This window comes from Zea mays, chromosome 9 (assembly GCF_902167145.1).
Source record: "Zea mays cultivar B73 chromosome 9, Zm-B73-REFERENCE-NAM-5.0, whole genome shotgun sequence".
In the NCBI taxonomy this organism is placed as follows: Eukaryota; Viridiplantae; Streptophyta; class Magnoliopsida; order Poales; family Poaceae; genus Zea; species Zea mays.
In genome coordinates this window covers 4,640,843-4,659,079 of record NC_050104.1, presented here as the reverse complement: position 1 = coordinate 4,659,079, position 18,237 = coordinate 4,640,843, and the positions used below count along the sequence as shown (strand labels likewise).

General features: G+C 46.6%; 1 protein-coding gene across 2 annotated transcripts; it reads right to left on the bottom strand.

The window, feature by feature from the left end:
• Positions 1-15,132: 15,132 nt before the first annotated feature.
• On the bottom strand, positions 15,133-17,826 carry LOC100276499 (Serine/threonine-protein kinase WNK (With No Lysine)-related). 2 transcript variants are annotated; one of them, NM_001358092.1, is made up of 7 exons: positions 17,404-17,777; positions 17,243-17,296; positions 16,879-17,106; positions 16,639-16,747; positions 16,480-16,521; positions 16,185-16,241; positions 15,134-15,895 (listed from the first exon to the last, which is right to left on the bottom strand). In NM_001358092.1, exons 1-7 carry the CDS (start codon positions 17,538-17,540, stop codon positions 15,314-15,316), a joined length of 1,209 nt encoding a protein of 402 aa, NP_001345021.1. In that variant the 5' UTR covers positions 17,541-17,777; the 3' UTR covers positions 15,134-15,313. The 2 variants fall into 2 exon arrangements, with proteins under 2 accessions (XP_008658380.1, NP_001345021.1); XM_008660158.4 differs by lacking the exon at positions 16,185-16,241 and having other exon boundaries at positions 15,133-15,895; positions 17,404-17,826.
• Positions 17,827-18,237: the final 411 nt, after the last annotated feature.

The window sequence follows — 18,237 nt, the reverse complement described above, 5'->3', positions numbered from 1 at the left end:
TTGTAACAGTTGGCATAAGGGACTAGTGGCAGCAAAATGCAAGTGTTGTCTTGTAGCTTATAGGAAAATGTATGTACGTTTGTAGGTTAGGATGTACATTATTGATCGCAAAAAAAAAATCTAGGTAGCTTCAGCACTATATTCAGGGATCTCAAATGGTAATTAATTTCATTTAATTCTGTTATAACTGTGCTATAAGAATTATATGCTAGATCTCTACCATTCTACCTTGATGTGTGCGAGTGTCTGTCTTTGGGATTAAGGTTGGTTCCCCTATATATTTTTTTGTTTACTATCTAAAGAAAAAGGAGACGATATATTGGCAATCATACTGTGTTCGCTATCGAAATCCGGCTCTTTGACGAGTGCCAAATAATTTGTCGAGTGTTTTACGGGCACTTGGCGAGCACTTTGCCGAGTGCCAAACAAAAAACAGTCGATAAAAAACACTCGGTAAAGAGTTTCTTTGCCGAGTGTTTTTTTTACACTCGGAAAAGAGCTTCTTTGTCGAGTTTTTTTTCAACACTAGAAAAAAGCTATTTTAAAATTATATTTTGAAGCAGTAAATTAATTCAAATGAAAAGGTTTTCAACTACAAATTTATATAACTCAACAAGATGTACAATTTATATTTTGGTCATTTTTTCGTATGACAAAATAAAAGTAATTTTTTTTATAAAACATATATCTCTCTCATAGTTTATGAAACTATAAGAGAGATGTATAAGATTTATGAATAATGTTAGAACCATCACGTGGATGAACAAATGACTAAACAACTGAAATAAACTTTATAGATCTTGAAAAGTTATAGAATTTTGTAGCTAACAATTTTTTATTTGAAATCATTTTATCAACGAAAACAACGTCTGAATTTAAAAAATTTAAAATTCTATTTTCAAAACGATCTCAAATGGAAAAACATCAATATGAAAGTTGTAGGTCTTAAAAAGTTATAAAACTTTGTAGTTGACAACATTTTAGTTTGAAATCATCTTGTCATGCAAAACTATGTTCTAATTTTAAAATTTGAATTTTTCAAACGACCTTGGATGCAAAAACCACCAAAATAAAAGTTGTAGGTATTAAACTGTTATGAAGCTTTAAAATTGACATTTTTTATTTGAAATCATCTTGACATAGAAAAATATGTTTTAAGTTTTCAAATTTGAAATTTAAATTTTGTAAACGATCTCGGATGAAGAAACTACCAATGAAAGTTGTAGATCTTGAAAAGTTATGCAACTTTACAGTTGACAACATTTTCATTTAAATTCATTTAGTGTCTCAAATAATCAATTTACTCATGGTTTATTATAATACATGGGGAAGGAAACGTAATATAGACACAACTGATATAGCGGTGTAATGGTATAGGAGGTTACACGCGAGAGAAAAGTTACGAGTTCTTAATGAATTTAGTTAAAAAACACGTGCATTTCAATAAAAATAGTGAAAATGATAGGGTGATGGGGTAGGACAATAGCGATGGTTGAGGGTTGTTCCTCTATTTAAAAAATGGTTTACTGTTTTAGGAGGATTTTTTTATGATTTTTAATTTACTTTTTTTACCGAGTGTTTTTTTTTGAAGTGTATCACTCGGAAAATGCTTTGGACAACGACGGTGCGAAGGAGACATTGATCCTGGACTTGCACGCAGTAGAAGCCGTGAAGCTAGGCACCTTCGTGTTCAAGTTCGAGATTAATCTACCTTGACCTGCGCGTGCTCGCCTCCTTGAGTCCCTCATAGACTCTAGCCACGGCCCACACGCCCCTACGACCTCCTCTACGCCGTCGTGGCCACGCTCTTGGTCACCACCTCCACGTAGCTAGAATTTTAGTGACGAATGGTCTAGTTTAATTTTTTGTTTGATTATATAATTGAAACAATAAAAAATAGACATGTAATAAAAAATTACCAAATATAATATGTCTAAATAAAAAAGATCATAAAATCATCTAACATTTTAGAAATAAAAATATAAAAGTCATCTGACGTTTTAAAAATAAAAAGTATAAAAAATTTAGCAAATACAATACGGTTGTATGTACTACACATATGTATAATTGTATACCTGCACGGTGAGCGCAACCTTCTCCTATATAAACGACTTGACGCAGATGTCAAGCATGTCGTACTAGTGTGGAACACATGCACGACGTAGACACGTAGTCGTGCTAAATCTGCTTGGAGCGCCATCGCGCACGCTTGTTTTAGAACCGGATAGCTATCTAGTGCGGTTGCAGGACTAGGAGCTCAACTTTGCATGTTGTCGTGATGTGTTATGTTATCGTCGTGGACACGTCAAATAAATAAAACAAAGTTGTTGTTTAAAATTAATATTTTTATATCTAATATTTTTTATATATATAGTTTAATGGGTTTTGGTTTAGGATGGTCCGTGGCCCACATGGACAACCCCCTTAGCTCTGCCACTGCCACCTCTGTGCGCATGATGCTCAGCTACTATGACATCAAGCATGTCAAGGGCGCCTTTCGTGCGGCCCAGATCATGCTCATCGTCGAGGTTCAGCCGGGTAAAACTGAGGAAGAAACAAACTAAGGGTAGACTTGAGTACATGGACGAAACTAAGGCCATTGTTGTAAAAAACCCTTTTGGAGGAAGAGGTAGAGACCACCAAGCTGTGGGGGAGAGAGAGCGCTAGAAGTGTCACCACGCTTGGAGTTGTCGAAATACAAGACCGAATCGTGTCCGATCACGCAAATACATAGATTTAATGGCTGGTACATTAAGGAGTCAGCCACTGATGTGATGACCTTGACGTGGTGTGGCTAGATTTCAAGGATATATTAGTGGAATGGCCTTGATATCTCTCCTCGGCTATTGGGTTTTTTAAGTGTTTACCATATCTCTTGTACATGATTGAATAATATATATTCAATGCTACCTAGCGTACCCTTACACCGAATTTGTGTCATGAAAGTTAGAGATTTATAGATGTCGTAAGGAAGGGATTGGCAATGTGGGCTTCATTGACCCGGTGGTTGTTAACCAAAAAACCATTATGGGCTTTCGTGTCGATGTCTTGAAAAGATTGCTCAAGTTTTTGGACAAGCAACATTATATGCAATACACACTTTTACTTTACACTTTTAAGTTAGTGTCCACTACCATCTGCTCCGTACCTTTTTTGTAACTAGATGCATATAGTCTAACTAGGTGAGTGCCCGTGCGTTGCAACGGGAATATATAATACAACGGTAACTTATGTATAAATATGTATTATGCTGAAATGTATGTTATACTGTTATAAGAAAATGTTTTGTACGTTACATATAATACCACGATAACACAAGAACATATAATACCACGATAACTTATGTGCATTGCAACAGAAACATATAATATCACGATAGTTTATGTATAAATGTGTATTATATTAAAATGTGTGTTATATTTAGCAGTCTTATCCTTCAAGTCCACCTAGAAAATATCATACATACAGCCATTTCAAACATCCAACAAGGGGAGCAGCAGGAGGCTTAACCATCCCCTTCCTTAATTCCATAAGTTGTGGTGAGAATTCCAATGCCACACAACCTGTTGTACCGTGGAGATTCGACCAGAGGAGAAGTTCAGAACAAAAAATCAGCATCCAACATCGTGACCTAACTAATTGCTATGCAACTAATTCAGAGTTTCAGACCAGTTTAGATATTCAGCCTGTGTGATAACTGTTGAAACTTGTCCAAACCTTGAAATCAACTATGTCAAAACAAACCATTTGACACCAGCTTTATGCTCAAGGTTGGCATTAAATGTTTGAGCAGTATAGCAAGTAGGGGAAGTGTCATAGTTCTTTTGGGTCATTCTTATGTAGAAGAGTTTGCAAGCTGGGTTGCCTTGGACCACGAGAACAGGCAACCGTCAGACCTGTAAGAAAAGCCTTGGAGTCTTGGAGATCAGAACACCGAACCAACGGCGAGCTGCTTTACATACGCTTCGAAGCTACTTCAATTGGTTTTATCAAGCTCCCCTGAGGAGTCATGCCCTCCAGAGGAGGCCTTCTTCCTTGCAAATGATCTTCTTGATATTGTGCCCGCTGTTGAGTCCTTTGCTGGCTCAAGATTTGCACCCAGCATAGTTTCTGCTCTGAAGCAATGGCTGCCTGTGCTCTTGTTGGGTCTTGTATGCCGGTGGCTAATTGGATCACATAATGAAATGGCACCCAACGTATTCCACTTTGCTGACTCTGTCTTACCACTGTGGGTCACTACCGTGGCAAAGAATGAGCTTGTTGATTCCAAAGAGCCTGGCCAGGACGAGCAAAGCAATCTGACTGCAGAGGGCGAGGACTCACTGTTATCCAGAAAGCTAGCAGAAATGATGGCGATCCTCTTGAAGAAAGGAAGCCCCAGAATCCTCGATTGCGCGAGTGGAGTCCTTCTGTCCACTTTCCAGTTGACGCTGCGAAGATCAGACTATGACATTGTCCTGGGCATGACTCGTTTCATTTGTGACAAGTTGCTTGGGAACAACTCCCTAGCATTGGAAAAGTTGCAGCTTACCCGTGACTTTCTTCATGAGAATTTCCTCGAGATTGATAGGTATGTCCGCGATGAGCTTGTCCATGATGACGATTCGAGGCAGCAACTGGAGAAAGCAAAAGCGTTGATAAGATCAGTTCTCACCGATGTCTGATTGATGTACATACCAGTTGTAAGCAACAAACCGATAAGATCAGTTTCCACCGGTGTCTGGAGAAAGCAAAAGCGCTGATAGTACTACTTAGTTTTTTTTAAGAAAATGATGTTGCTTAGGTATATATATCTCTTTAAGCATGTATATTCGTTGATGTCATGGTACAGCCCAGGGGCTGATTAGTATCACGTTGTGTCATTGTTCAACAAAGGCACTGCAGTGACCATGTGTGATTGGATAGAAGATCATTTCCACTGACAAGTAGAGATCAGAAATGAACTGTTTGAATCAACAATCAAGCTAGAGTTATAACTGCTGTTGCATTCAAATTTGCAGTCTACTTACAACTGACACAGGTACAAACTATGTAACAATCCCACGTTATTGTAATCCACCACATGCCATTTCATAATAGCAAATGGACGCTAGTGTATACAAGCCACAAGGTACTATTTGTAAGGAAAAAAATAAAAATAAATGGACGACTCAATATACAGTTTAGTAATACGGGTATATTAATGTCGCAGTCAAACAAATCGTTTCTTCACAAATTGGTGCTCTGCTCCTATTCTTGTGGATTAGGTAAGGTTACAGTAGTTAGCAGCTGGTGAAGCTGATCTATTGCTCTTAATCTACATGATTATGGTATCCGGCCATCGTCTTCGCGAGGTTCCACAGGAATCAGTTTGATGGCAGCAGCAATGGGCATCCCGAGGAGGCCAAAGAGAATGCTGACGAGCCATTGGAGATGGGTGAGAGGCATGGTGTTGGCAAAATCTCCCAGGAACTGGACCAGGATGAACTGGAAGATAATGGTGCCACCGAGGATGCACATGAAAATGGAGTTCTGTGGCAAACCCTTCAAAACATTGATCTCCTCCATGTCTCTCGAGCTTATCTCATTGAAAACCTACATGGCATGCAAAGATTCAGCACCGGAGAGCCATTTCAGAAATAAAAAAAACCACACCATTATCCTCTCTTTCCAGCTCTATCTGTTCTGTTTCTTGTCCTGTACTCTAGAATGCTAAATCAACGAATGGCCTCTTCATTTCTGCGAGTTGTTGGGGAAGAAAATATTAAAAAAAACTGTAAGGAATGAAGTGGAAAACAATAGAGGTTTTGTTACGAACTTACGATGACCAAATAGGAGGGTAGCATGGTATTAGATTCAACAAATGTGTCAGTTTCAGATTTCAGAGTTAGCTGTTGCATAGTCCTTTAGGCAGCTAGTTACTTCAATAGAGTACGGATTCAAGCCTAAGGATGACTATTTATTTTACATATTGAACTTCAGCAGAACTCTTTCATCACAGAAGTATAATTCATGTCTTCCATCTTTAGCATTCAGCTTTGCATCAAAGATTTCAAGTGAAAGTGAACCCAATGACATAGTGGATGCTACTTGTCAGCAAATAAAACTTATAATAGAAAAAGCTCATTAGACTTACTTTTTCTTGAGAATTATACGGTACAGGACACCAGTGCTGATAATATTCAAGTTCTTCAGAATATGGTAAGATGGTGCATACACATATTCAAAGATATAATACTGATAACCACAGAAGCAGGGAAACATGCTTATGTTTTGCTTGTTTTTGTTTTTTTTAATCATACAACAGAATGAGTGGGCAACTGGACATACCTGCAATAAGTTCTTGACCAGGTAAAGCATTGCAGGAATGGGGTAAACTCTAAATGTCTAGAAGGTGGAAGAAGACAACAAGCACCTAATATGTACTATCGACAAGCACGGTGAGCGGAAACCTGAGAAGAAGAAACAAGATGCAGTCAGAAACACAAAATAATATGATTTGTACCTCATGCCTATGTCTAGCTGCTTATTGTAGCTGTTCTAGTTTCTGTTGGTAAAAAAGGGCCCACTTTAACCAACTAATTTCGTTTCAACAGCTATAAATATGAAAAGCATTATTTACCTGATAGTAAATGTTAGTGCCCATAATGTAATAGGAGAAAACTAAAAGCTTTAATTATTACATAATCCTCATGGGAACCAGTGAACACAAAAACTTACTATGTCTGGCTTGATTATATCATTTCACTCCTTTGTCTTGCTCTTCATCTCCTTGGAATTTGAATCGGCAAGCTGCAGAACCAAATGGAGTAGTTTATATGCATATGATATATAGAACATGTAATGCACGTCTATTGTGTACATCTGTTTGAGCGCATAACACAAATAGACTTTTGTTTTCAGTCAAAGCAATGACGAATACCGTAGGTACAAATGGTACCATTCTTTTTATATTTCGAAGAAGATGATCATTTGCAATATTTAAGGAATAGTCATGCCATGCCAAACGCTGAATCTGGATGCTAATCCAGCCTATATAACAAGAAATAAATAAGAAACGGATGGATGAAAAGAGAATCCACATTACCAAAAGAGATTGTAAGGCATCTGCAACAACTTCAGAATGGCGTGCAGTGCAGTGCATTCAATCTCAAATAAAAGCCCTGCTACAGTGCTAGCAACCTTCTCCCTCCGCTGCTCCGTCAAGGAAGGGGAGGAAGTGAAGCACAGAGAGAGAAAGAAAGGGGAGGGGAATGGAGGTGGAGGAAGGCGGCCGAGCCGCCTGAGTGCTGCTGAGCTCCCAGTGTCTTTCGGCACCGCTCCTCCTACTGCACCGCTCCTCCTGCTCTGCCATGCTCTCCGCCGTATTCCTCACCCAGCCTTGCTCGCAGCTACTACTTTTTCTTGTTGTTGCTGCTTTCAGCACTGGTCTGGCTGGCGACTCTTGGCTGAGAAAGATAAAAAAAACACTACCAGCCACCCCCATCTCCCATTGCTGCACCACCGTTCGCTACGTTGCGGCTGGATGGACATGGATTCCGCCCCCCCCCCCCCCCCCCCCCCCCCCCCCCCGCCCGCTTCCAGATCCCACATGTTGCTTTTAGTGAGCTAGACGCTCTGCTGGATTCTTGCCACTATTAGCAATGTCGTATTCATAGCAGTCAAACACATCCACATGTTTGCAATTTCACGTACTGCAGCAATAGAAAAAACTAAAACAGCTAGCAGTTAAAGCGAACCAATACAAGAAACTTTAATAAAATACATGTAGATACAGACCAAGCGAGGTTATTTGAAACGCTCTTGTGTGTAGCTCCAATTGAAACATTATAAATATTTTTTTCTTGTTATGATGACTTGCAGGTCATGTTGCCATCATTCACTCACATTCTCATGATCACATTAAAAAAAGAATGACAGAAAGGCTAAGAGCAAATGTCATATTTATCTTCATTTACATTCACCATCAAACAGAAAATATACGCTTTATTTCAACTTGAATCCCATATTCAGTACACATTCCTAGTTGAATAATTTCTTAAGAAGCAGTTTACAAAACAAAAGAAAAATAAGGTGTGAATATGTTTTTTAGTGTGTGAGGGAAGACATATCTATGATCTTCTTGTGAACTTGATTATGTTAGTGTCATTTGAAACTGTTTTCAGAAACTACTCTACATAGAACACTTCTTATCTAGAACAGTTAGACAATATATCAGGCAGAGAAAACAGTTAGACAATATATCAGGCAGAGAAAACAGTTTCTCTTGGACAAAATGAGCGCAGTTTCTATATATCTACAACACTGCTTGTCTAGAACAATTAAATACCAAAAATACTGAAACCTTATTGAAACACTAAAATACTGAAATTGTACCTGACCAACAGAAATTCATAGGAAAAGAACAGTCTCACTACAGATGTCTGATAATCAAGGTTTAGTGATGCAAATAGTGTATACAAGATTCGGACGTACCTGGCAGTAGTATGAAGAGATGCATTTGTTATGTAATGTTTCTTGACATTTTATATGCGTGAATCTGTGTCGTCCGCCTTCATCTTGCTCTAGATCTAGGCGACGCTTGTTGGGCAGCGGCGTGGTGCCAGCCTGCACCACCGTGGAGGTGGGCAGCCAGCTCTGCTCCATCCAGCAGTGGAGGATGTCCGATGTGTGGTGCGACACGTGCAGTGCCCACTGGTCATCCACCTTCTGCTTAGCGTACACCTCCGCCGCTAGCTCCGACTTAAGTGCAACAAGAAAAATCATAGCCAACTGGCAAAAAAAATGACAACGCTTCTAGATCAGTTTGCCGTACACTGAAAACAAATCATGACAATAAACGTGTATGATATCGAATTCATCGTCACAGGATCCAGCCAGCAAAAGTTGCAATGCTACTCAGTAAACAAGGGTTCCGAATGAAAAAAAAATAGGGGGGTGGCAGTCATACCCAGGATCTTGCTCCACAAGCTCGCAGATTTTGATCTTCTTTTCCCAATCCATCTCCTTGAGCTTGCCACTCATCGTCGCCTTCACCATTTCTGTTCCATCTTCTCCCCTAGGCCTTCTCACTGTCGATCACATCTAGGCCTGGTATTCCACAACCACATGGCGAGGAAAAGGGCATGAAGAAATCAAAATTTAGTAACATAAGACCAAGTATTCAAAATTGAGCTACTAATTCTGTTGAAAAACAAACGATAGATTTACAGAAGGGTGCAACATGTACCTGTTGTTTCCTACAAAATATATAGAACGTTAATAGTGGTCAAAATATACATATCAAATCTTTGTCTATAATTCTATGCAAGCATGATTACTGAAGACCGATAGTTTCTCTAGGCATAGTTTTTTTAATTTGCTTCCGTACCAGTGATTCACTAAATAACACAGGATTATAGAAGACAACACCAGCTGTGAGTTACAGTATACGTTTAACAGTTCATAACCCTTCGCTTTTGTTCTACAAATTACTACTAAAGCCATTATTGTCTTGCAATTTCAGTCTTTCAGTGTTTTGACATGATACATTGTGCAAGCAAACAGAGACAGACAAAAATGGAGGCAAACCTGGAGTTTTCTGAGCGCGTTCCAAACAAGCATTTCCCTAAACACCTAGTGGTCATCCCTGTAGCGGATGCAAGAAGAGAGCCTCAGAAGCGCACTGAGATGGGCCTAGCCGCCTAGGCAATACACACGGAAGAGGCACACAGCTCGCAGCCCCGCACACCCGAGACTTACTGAGAGATTCAGAACACTATCACATACCTGCGCCGGCGCGCCACCACCGAAGACGATGAGGAAGACACCACTGTGTGCTTGCGCACCGCTGCACCGTCGGCCGGACGCATGTCGCTTGGCACCTGCGCACTGATGCACCACTGGCCGGACGTGGTGGTTTGGGCCTTCAGGGTGGGGTGGGGGAGGCTATCTCGATCGGGGGCATCAGGGGGGGCGATGGCAGGCGCGTTGGGGCGAGCGGGGCGGGCGCGGGGGAGGGGAACGAGCGGAGAGGGGGCCAGCATGGGAGCCGAGCACGACATTGGTTCCAAGCAGCAACGTCGACACGCCAACGCACTGGATCCCCATGGTCTTGCCTCAACCCTCTTCCCCTTCCCCTACCGCGAGCTCCGCTTCATGCCCCTTGAGGTAGGCCTCTGGGCTCCAGGGGAGGAGGCATCCTTTAGGTGGCAAAGATGGAGGATTGCTGCTGCTGTTTTTGTACCCAGATGGGGCTACACCAGCTGAAGCCATCTCTGAAGAAAGCCAACGTGCAGCAACTCAGCTTTGCATTAACTCCCCCGACGTAGCGCCGGCCCTGGCGGGGGTCGAGCAGTGCCCCCGACCAGGGCCCCCATATTAACGGGGCCTCATTTTAGATACTAAAAACAGTATATATATACAAATATATATATATATCATATTTTATATAGATCTATATATTGGCTCTATAATTTTTTTTAAAAGTCTAATCATAAGTCAAAACACAGCAACAATGAGTAAAGAGAATTAATTGTAGTCCATTAATCTTGACTTCATATAGTCTCAGGTCCAGCCGTCTATGCTCTCAGTGTGTAGTGAAACAACGATGTTTGCCATTTCATCTCTATCTCTCGCACAGTCATAGACAGACAGACAGTCGTGCCCTATCCTCTTGGTAGCCAGCGCACGAGCATCGAGTACTACGGCGCTTTCGTCCTGCTCTACACGGTGAAAACGAAACTAACATGACCTGATCGACTAATCTAACAATGTTCATCCATTTAATCACTGTTCGAGGTAACCTTCTTTTGAGTTATCTAGACATATATATAGGGCATTTTTCTTCGAGATGTTAGGCTATATTTTAATTACCTTTTATTTAATATAAATACCTTTTTCAGATATACATAAATATTTATTGACAATATATACACACTATATCTAAGTGTAATAATTATTATTATAAAGGGCCTCCGATATGAGTCTTGTCCCGGGCCTCTAAAATATCAGGACCGGCACTGCCCCGACGGCAGTAGATCTATTGAGCTACCTGTAAGTGGATTAACAATCAAATCGATCAGAGCGATGATTCCAGATATAGCAATGGCAGCATCATTCACAACAGCGGAGCTTTAATGACTAACGAGGTGAACTTTGTTAACGAGTACAACCCGTCCCTCGAATCTAGATAAATGTAAGGAACGTGAGCAAGTTCTTCCTAGGATTGCAAACCCGGCTGAGTCATGAGCCAGGCAGACAGCCGAGAGAAAGCAGAGCAGAGTCAGTCACCTAAGGATTCAGATGCTATGTTCATCAGCGAAATAAAGTCTTGCCAGAACTCAATGATATCAAGGAATCGTGCTCCTGACTCTTGGAAAGTCATAGGAAATAATCCTAATCTAGGACCCCCTGTGAATCTGTTCAGGGGCATTTCCGAGCCTGTAACGAAGGGGAACAAGCAAATCCACAAAGAATTGACGGCTCGGGCACTAACTGATGGATTTCGGATGAAATCGTATGCACCAATAGAGAAGAGGAAGAGAGAAGTCGTGAGATCCGCAGCAAACGCTACAGCCTCTAGGCTGACGAAAACTTGAACACAAACTCGGAGAAAGAGCGCATCGTTCTCAGAGCGAAGCCGACCTCGCCAAGAACAGAGAAAACGCTCCAGAAACCATAACTGGCCCGCGAGAAGAAAAGGCCGCGAACGGTCCGCGGCTCTCACCGGGGAAAAGGCAGATCCCAGCGAGACGGACGACCAGAGAGCTCCCAGAATCGGCAGCGGCGCACGCGAACATGGACCAGGAACGCCCATTCGCGGTCACAAACTACCAACAACGAAGAACAGACAGAAAAAACAAACAGCCAAATCAGGAGCAAGAACAGATGGATGCACACATACCTCTACCCTCCTCCTGCTGCCCCCCTTCCTCCTCCACGAAAGAACTCTCTGTTACCCTTCAAGATTTGGTTCCCCCTACTCTTCGCCCTCTCCCTCCTCCGAGGATCCGACTCCAAGGCACAGGGACAACGACCCACGATGAGCAGGTCGAACTTCTCGCTCATGGCGCGCACCACGGACGCCGTGCCCTCCGCGTCCTCCACCGTCTTCTCCATGTACACCACCCCGCTCGTTGTCCCCTCCAGAACTCCTGCAGCAGCTCCTCGTCCCTCGCCGATCAACCGGTTAGCAGCCTGTGGCACACCAGGAACATTCATGGGGTCCATCAACCGGTCGATCAAGGGGCATGGAGGAGGAGAAGGGAGTTTAGGGTTAAAGTTCATGGGTTGTACCTGATTGGAGACACGGTCGAGGGTCGCCCGGGGCGGCCGCGTCGGGCACCTTGCGCAGGTCACACACCTCCATCACCCACCGTCGCCGAATCGCCGATACACGCCAACACAGCGTGGATTCAAATGTGTTGAAGCCTATGGCGGATAAGCAAGCGGGCAGGAAGCTCGGCTCCTGTGGGTGGGGATCGCAGGAGATGTGAGAGGGACTGGATGAAGGAACTACCGTGGAGGCGGGGCGACAGAGGGAGGACCGCGGTGAGGGGCCAGTGGGGGTGCGGGAGGCGGCGCAGCAGAGGGAGGGCTGCTCGCGCGGCGCGGAAGGCTGGGGGCGGCGTGGGCGGCGTGGGTGGACTGGGGGCGGCGTGGGTGGACAGGCATGAACGGACGGTGCAGATTCACAGAGGCTAACGGACGATCCAGATCTCCTGGAGGCAGAACGCAAAAAGGCAGGCTACCCTTAGAGCCTTAATAAGTAGTATAGATTTGTTCTTACTGTTTATAACATTTCTACAGCTAACACTGGATACTTCTATTTATCTCAATGAAACAATGCATTGTATATATCTTTGACTCTATGAGAAAGCCAACCACAAAGTTATAAAAAAGTCATGGACCTTCTTAATGAGTAATTCTACCATTCAAACTTAACCCCATAAAAACCTCTAAATGATTCGATTATGCACCAAGAACTAGTTATTTTTGTTATGTAAGGCATGGACGTGGGTATGCAAAAAATAGCTCAGTCTAAAGAAAATTCTTAAGCTTAGGCTAAACTTTTAAGTATGTATGGAGCTTGCACATCTCGCAAACTATTTAGTAAGCTGCTGCCTGCTGGAGATAGCGTAAAGTAGTAAACGACACATCTTGTACTAAACCGGATCATTGAAACCAGGACGGAAGATTGTCGCATCTAATCCTAATTGTTTAGATCCCGTTACAGTTCAGATACAATAGCTAGCTAGTAGTACTCAACCAGTGCTTATTGTTTCTTTTTTCTGCAATGGTCCGGTACCGTACGTGCGGCCGTGCGCGACCATGGTCACAAAGTTGCTGCGCCGGCCGGCCATGTCAATCGATAGTGCCGCGCGGTTGGAAGACACGTAGCGTACGCAATAGGTGATCAGTATCGTCGAACGTACAGGCACGGAGAATCCGAGCCCTCCGTTGACCGTGCACTCACGCTCTTTGTGCTCGGAGGACAGCCCTCGAGAGGAAGAGATGGAAGTCAACCCACACACGCGCCCGCCCCGCAGTACGCACGTCACGGTGGCAGAGCGCAACTGGCTCAAGGCGTGGCGTAGCACGTACGCTCTCCCTAGTCCCTCACGCGCGCGCGCGCGCGCACTCATGCATGCATGCATGCTTCGTGTTCGGCAGGATCAGGAAGATGCGCGCGGTAGACGTAGACCCATTTTGGCGAGTGCGCGAGAGGGCGATCCAATCCAAGGCAAGCCAAGCCGACCGATCAGAATTCAGAATGGGCCATGAATGATGATGATGATGAGCATGGGCCCGAAAAGCTTTCCTGTGCAGTGGGCGGGGGGGGACCAGAGACCGCTGGATCATTGCCATTGACCGAACCACTGAACCTGAAGCTCCTCCTACGCTGACGCCGTACGCTACGCACTGCATGCCAAGCGCGCGCGGCCCCACTCTCTCTCTCTCCCAAGTCTACAGTCTCTTTCAGCGCCGGCCCTGCCCAGCAGGGCCGTCGACAGCGCCGCGCGATCCGTTGATGGCAGGCAGGCAGGAAGCCGGGAAGTGAAGTGAGAGTGCCGTCACTGGTGGCCGATCGATCGACGACCTTTCAGCTAGCGGCTAGCCGGCCATACACACACACTGACACACACAGAGGCAGTTCATTGGCAAGCCGATCGCGCCGCGCTTGCCGTGGTGAATCGAACGAAATGTTCCTTCCTCTCGTGTTCGTGTCCCTCTTGGATCGATCGCCTGCTGCTGATGCTGCTGGTGGTGGTGAGACGTACGTGAGACGGTGAGAGAGTGACCTACGTACGTACGCCCGTGCCCGTGACGCGGCTGTGTGCGCGCGACTGTTGCGTGCGGCAATTTGAAGTGCTGCTATACGGCCGTTTTATTAGCAGATCACGAGATCCAGCGCGCGGCCGCACTAGCTATAGTACATGCTGTGTGCCTATGCCTAGCCGTAGAGGCTCCTGTAGTCCCTGAGCGTACACCTCGAGATCGCTGACTGGCTACAACTACGTACTGTGCTGTGGATGGGAGCGCAACGCAATGCAAACAGATGCCCGACTGAGTGACTGACCGACCATCCGCGGTTCGTCTCTCTCTCTGTGTGTGTGTGTTTTCGGTCACGTGAATCACGAGCACCGGCGCGCGACCAGTGCACTACCGGTCTAGCAAGTGGTCTACCGTCTACACATGCACACAGTCGTCTAGTGGTCTACCGTCTCACGCGGGCGCGCGGTTTATTTATCGTAGTAGAATCTTAAAACATGCATCACGTCCAGGTCAATGCTCCAGAGAGTCCAGATGGCTGGGCTGGGCTGTGCTGTGCTCGATCGATCTCGGACTCAAAAAGCAAGTCAAGCAAAGGAATCATTGGGCGGTAGACGCGTGATTGGGGAGGACGACGACGCGCACCTGCTGGGACCCGAGAACAAGATGTGGGTCAAATGCTTGTTCGATCCGATGCTGAAACGGAGCATGCATGGCCGCGTGTGTGGTGCGTGCTCCGTCCACATCAGGCGTCATTTTTGATCGTAACACAGCACGTACGTACGTGCGTACGTACGTGCGTGCGTGCGTGTTTACAGCGTACATTATTCGTCCCGTCGAATCCGACCCTAATGGCCATCTCCTCAGCTGGTCGCAGCTTGAACAGAATAAGCTGAGAGATGACGACAACATTGCCAAATCATTGGGTTAACTACATTAATTAATTAGCATATAGCGACGGCAACTGGTAATATATGATCGATAGGTTTCGCCCTAGCGAAGACCAGCACAATTAATTAACAAGCACGCCATGGCCATGCCATCATACGAGACGAGCAGCCGGCCGGGCTGCCACGACGAGCTAAAACCCATGATCACCGGGATTAATACTACTGCCCACGTTGACAAAGTAGGACGACGACGACGACATGGGCGCGGAGGCAGCGCCGCTCGGGCTCGCGCTCTCGACCGCTGCTGCGCCGTTGCTCGCCGCCACGTCGTCCATGCCATGGCACTGCTGCACCTGCACGTCGTCGTAATCGTCGTCCTTGGACGGCGGCGCTGCTCCGGGCACGGACCCGGCTGGCTGCGGCGCCGGCGGCACGACCGACGGCAGCTTGGAGAGCAGCGCCTCCAGGCTGCTCATCGACGGCATGATGTGCATGGACGCAGCGGCGGCGGCGGCGGCGGCGGCGCCTGGCCCGGCGGCCATCGCGCCGGCGCCGTAGGGGTCGTAGAGCTCCAGCGGCGGCCCGGCGCCGGCGGCCGGCGGTTGCATCAGGCCCGACGACCACGCCGCGGCGATGTCCGGCGGGGGCCCCACGCACCCACCGCCCGCGAACACGCCCGCCGACGACGGGTGCGGGAGCAGCACCCCCGGGATGCTCTCGAGGTACCCGAACTTGCGGCGGAGCATCACCACGTAGCTCAGGTCCTCCGTTACCTGCAGTAGTGCACGCCGTGTGTGCATGTCAGTGTCATACACATAGTACTAGCTAACTAGCCATCATCAGCGGCGTGCGATCAACGCGCGCTGCATCGAATTGCATGCATGTGCCACGCACGCACGGCCGCCGCAATGGTGAAACGCCGCTGTCATCTGATCACAGTCACACACACAAAACCATACTACAGCGCTCGCTACTGTACACACGCGCTGCCCTGCCTCCGACCCTCAATCGGAGTGCAGAGAACGACCGGTGAGCAGTAGCTGACTGAGAGAGTAGCGGCACCTTTTTCATGGAGCCGAGCTGCACGACGCCCTCCCTGACAGCGATCAGGGCGATGGTCTGCACAAGTGCAGAGCAAAGCGGAGAATGTGAGCGAGTGGGGGGAAAAAAAAGAAAAAGAAAAGCCGACGCAGGCAGGCAGGCCAATTGGCCATGGCATGGCAGAGTCAGCTAGCTGGCCATGTCTTGGCATCGCAGCAGAGAGGTAGGCCACACAGCCCACAGCTAGCTAGCGCTAGCTGCTGCCTCTGATCAAAAGGGGCCGGATTGCGATTTGTCAAGGCCTAAAAGTGTGCACCTGGATGCCGCACTGGAACTGCGCCTCCCACGTCCTCGGATGCTGCGAAAGAACACAGGCCATATGTGCATGGCTCACACAGGAGATTAGTGGCTTGAGGTAAACGACGGTGCAGTTTAATTTGTGTAAAAGATAGACAGAGATGGAGGAGCTTCTTACAGAGTCTGCAGGGTTGCTCCAGGAGGAGATGAGGTTGCTCGTCTCGTGCTCCTGGGGCTCCTTGAACACCCACTTGTGGCTGTGGTCTGCCGCCACTTTCCCTATCAGACTGCAGCACGAAAGGAAACCGCACCAAGAACAGGAGGAGGAGGAGGAGGGCCCCGGCGCCATCATTAACAGGAGAGGAAGGTTAACCGGCTCGCTAATCGTGGTGTGCATGCGGACTAGTCAGCCACCTACCCTTCGCCGTAGTTGTAGATGTCATGGGACATCTTGAAGAACAGCTCAGGCTGCAGGCCCTGCGCCTGCTGGTGCTGGTGCTTCACCGCATCCTGCACAGCTGCCTCACAGTCCCCGGCATATGCAACCGCCGCAGCTGCCGCTGCCCCCTCTTGGCCGCACGCGGACGCGGCGGCAGAGCTGCTGGCCGCCGCGAAGTTGCAGAACCCGTCCTCCCATGCCAGGATCCTAAGCGAGACGCGCAAGAACACACCCGAGGGCATTCACATGGGAGTGACTCCACCGAAGACATGCACAGAACCACAAAGGAAGGAGGAAGGAATATGAGAGCGTGCTGTGTGTGGCTGCAGCTAGCAGCGCGTACCAGTTCCTCCTGTTCCCTCGGGTCCTGTCGTACGCGGCGCCAGGGAGATCCCATCTGATCAAGCACAGGTTGTTATTAAGCGAAGAAACACGGTCGCGATTAGAATGCGCATTAGCAGATAGGGATCTGAGTGAGAACTGAGAGGAGATCAGCTCACGCACTTGGGGGGCGGGTAGTTCCGGGGCAGGATGCGCCAGAAGACGGCGTAGACCCACTGCGGGGCGTCGCCGGTGCAGAGGCTCCGCAGCGTGTGCTGCAGCAGGTGCGTCACCGCCACCGGGCCCAGCTGCTCCTCCATCGCTCGCGGCTTGCGGTGGCCCGCCCGGCCGCCGGCCAAGGCGATCGAGCTTGTTGACGATCGGTCGTCGCCGCGGCTGGCTGGTTGCCTTGCCTTGCTTGCACGCACACGGTGCAGCGGAGACTATCCGCGGACGACGACTAGCCAAGCCAAAGCTCTGCTCTGAGGCCTGGCCAAGAAGAATACTGGAGAAGCAAAGCAAAGCAAGCAAGCTGCAGCAGTGCTAGGCTAAGCTGCTGCTCTCCTTGCTTGGCTCGCTTCTGCTCTCCACACCTGCCCAAAATTTATACTACTACTACTCCCTCTCGCTCTTCTCTCTCTCTCCCTCCCTCCCTCCCTCCCTTGTCTCGACTCTAGGACTCTCCGTCAACTAAGAAGACGTAACTACTTTCGATATAGAAACTAGAAATAGTTTAATTCTTGTCAATGTTCGAAAGCTTCGTGATACATGATTAAGGGGTATTTGTTTGGAATTATAATCTATCTAAATTATATAATCCAACAACTTTTAAGTCGTGATATAACTATGTGCCACCCTATTCCTTTCGAAGGTGTCCAAAACAGAGAGTGATGATTTTGCGTGTGTTCGAAAGACATTTAAAGCAGAAATGGGAGCTAGCAGTAATCATACAAAATGTGATAGTGTACCAAGTAATACAGTAATGGAGCAAAAGATAGGTTGATGTCTTTGTAAACT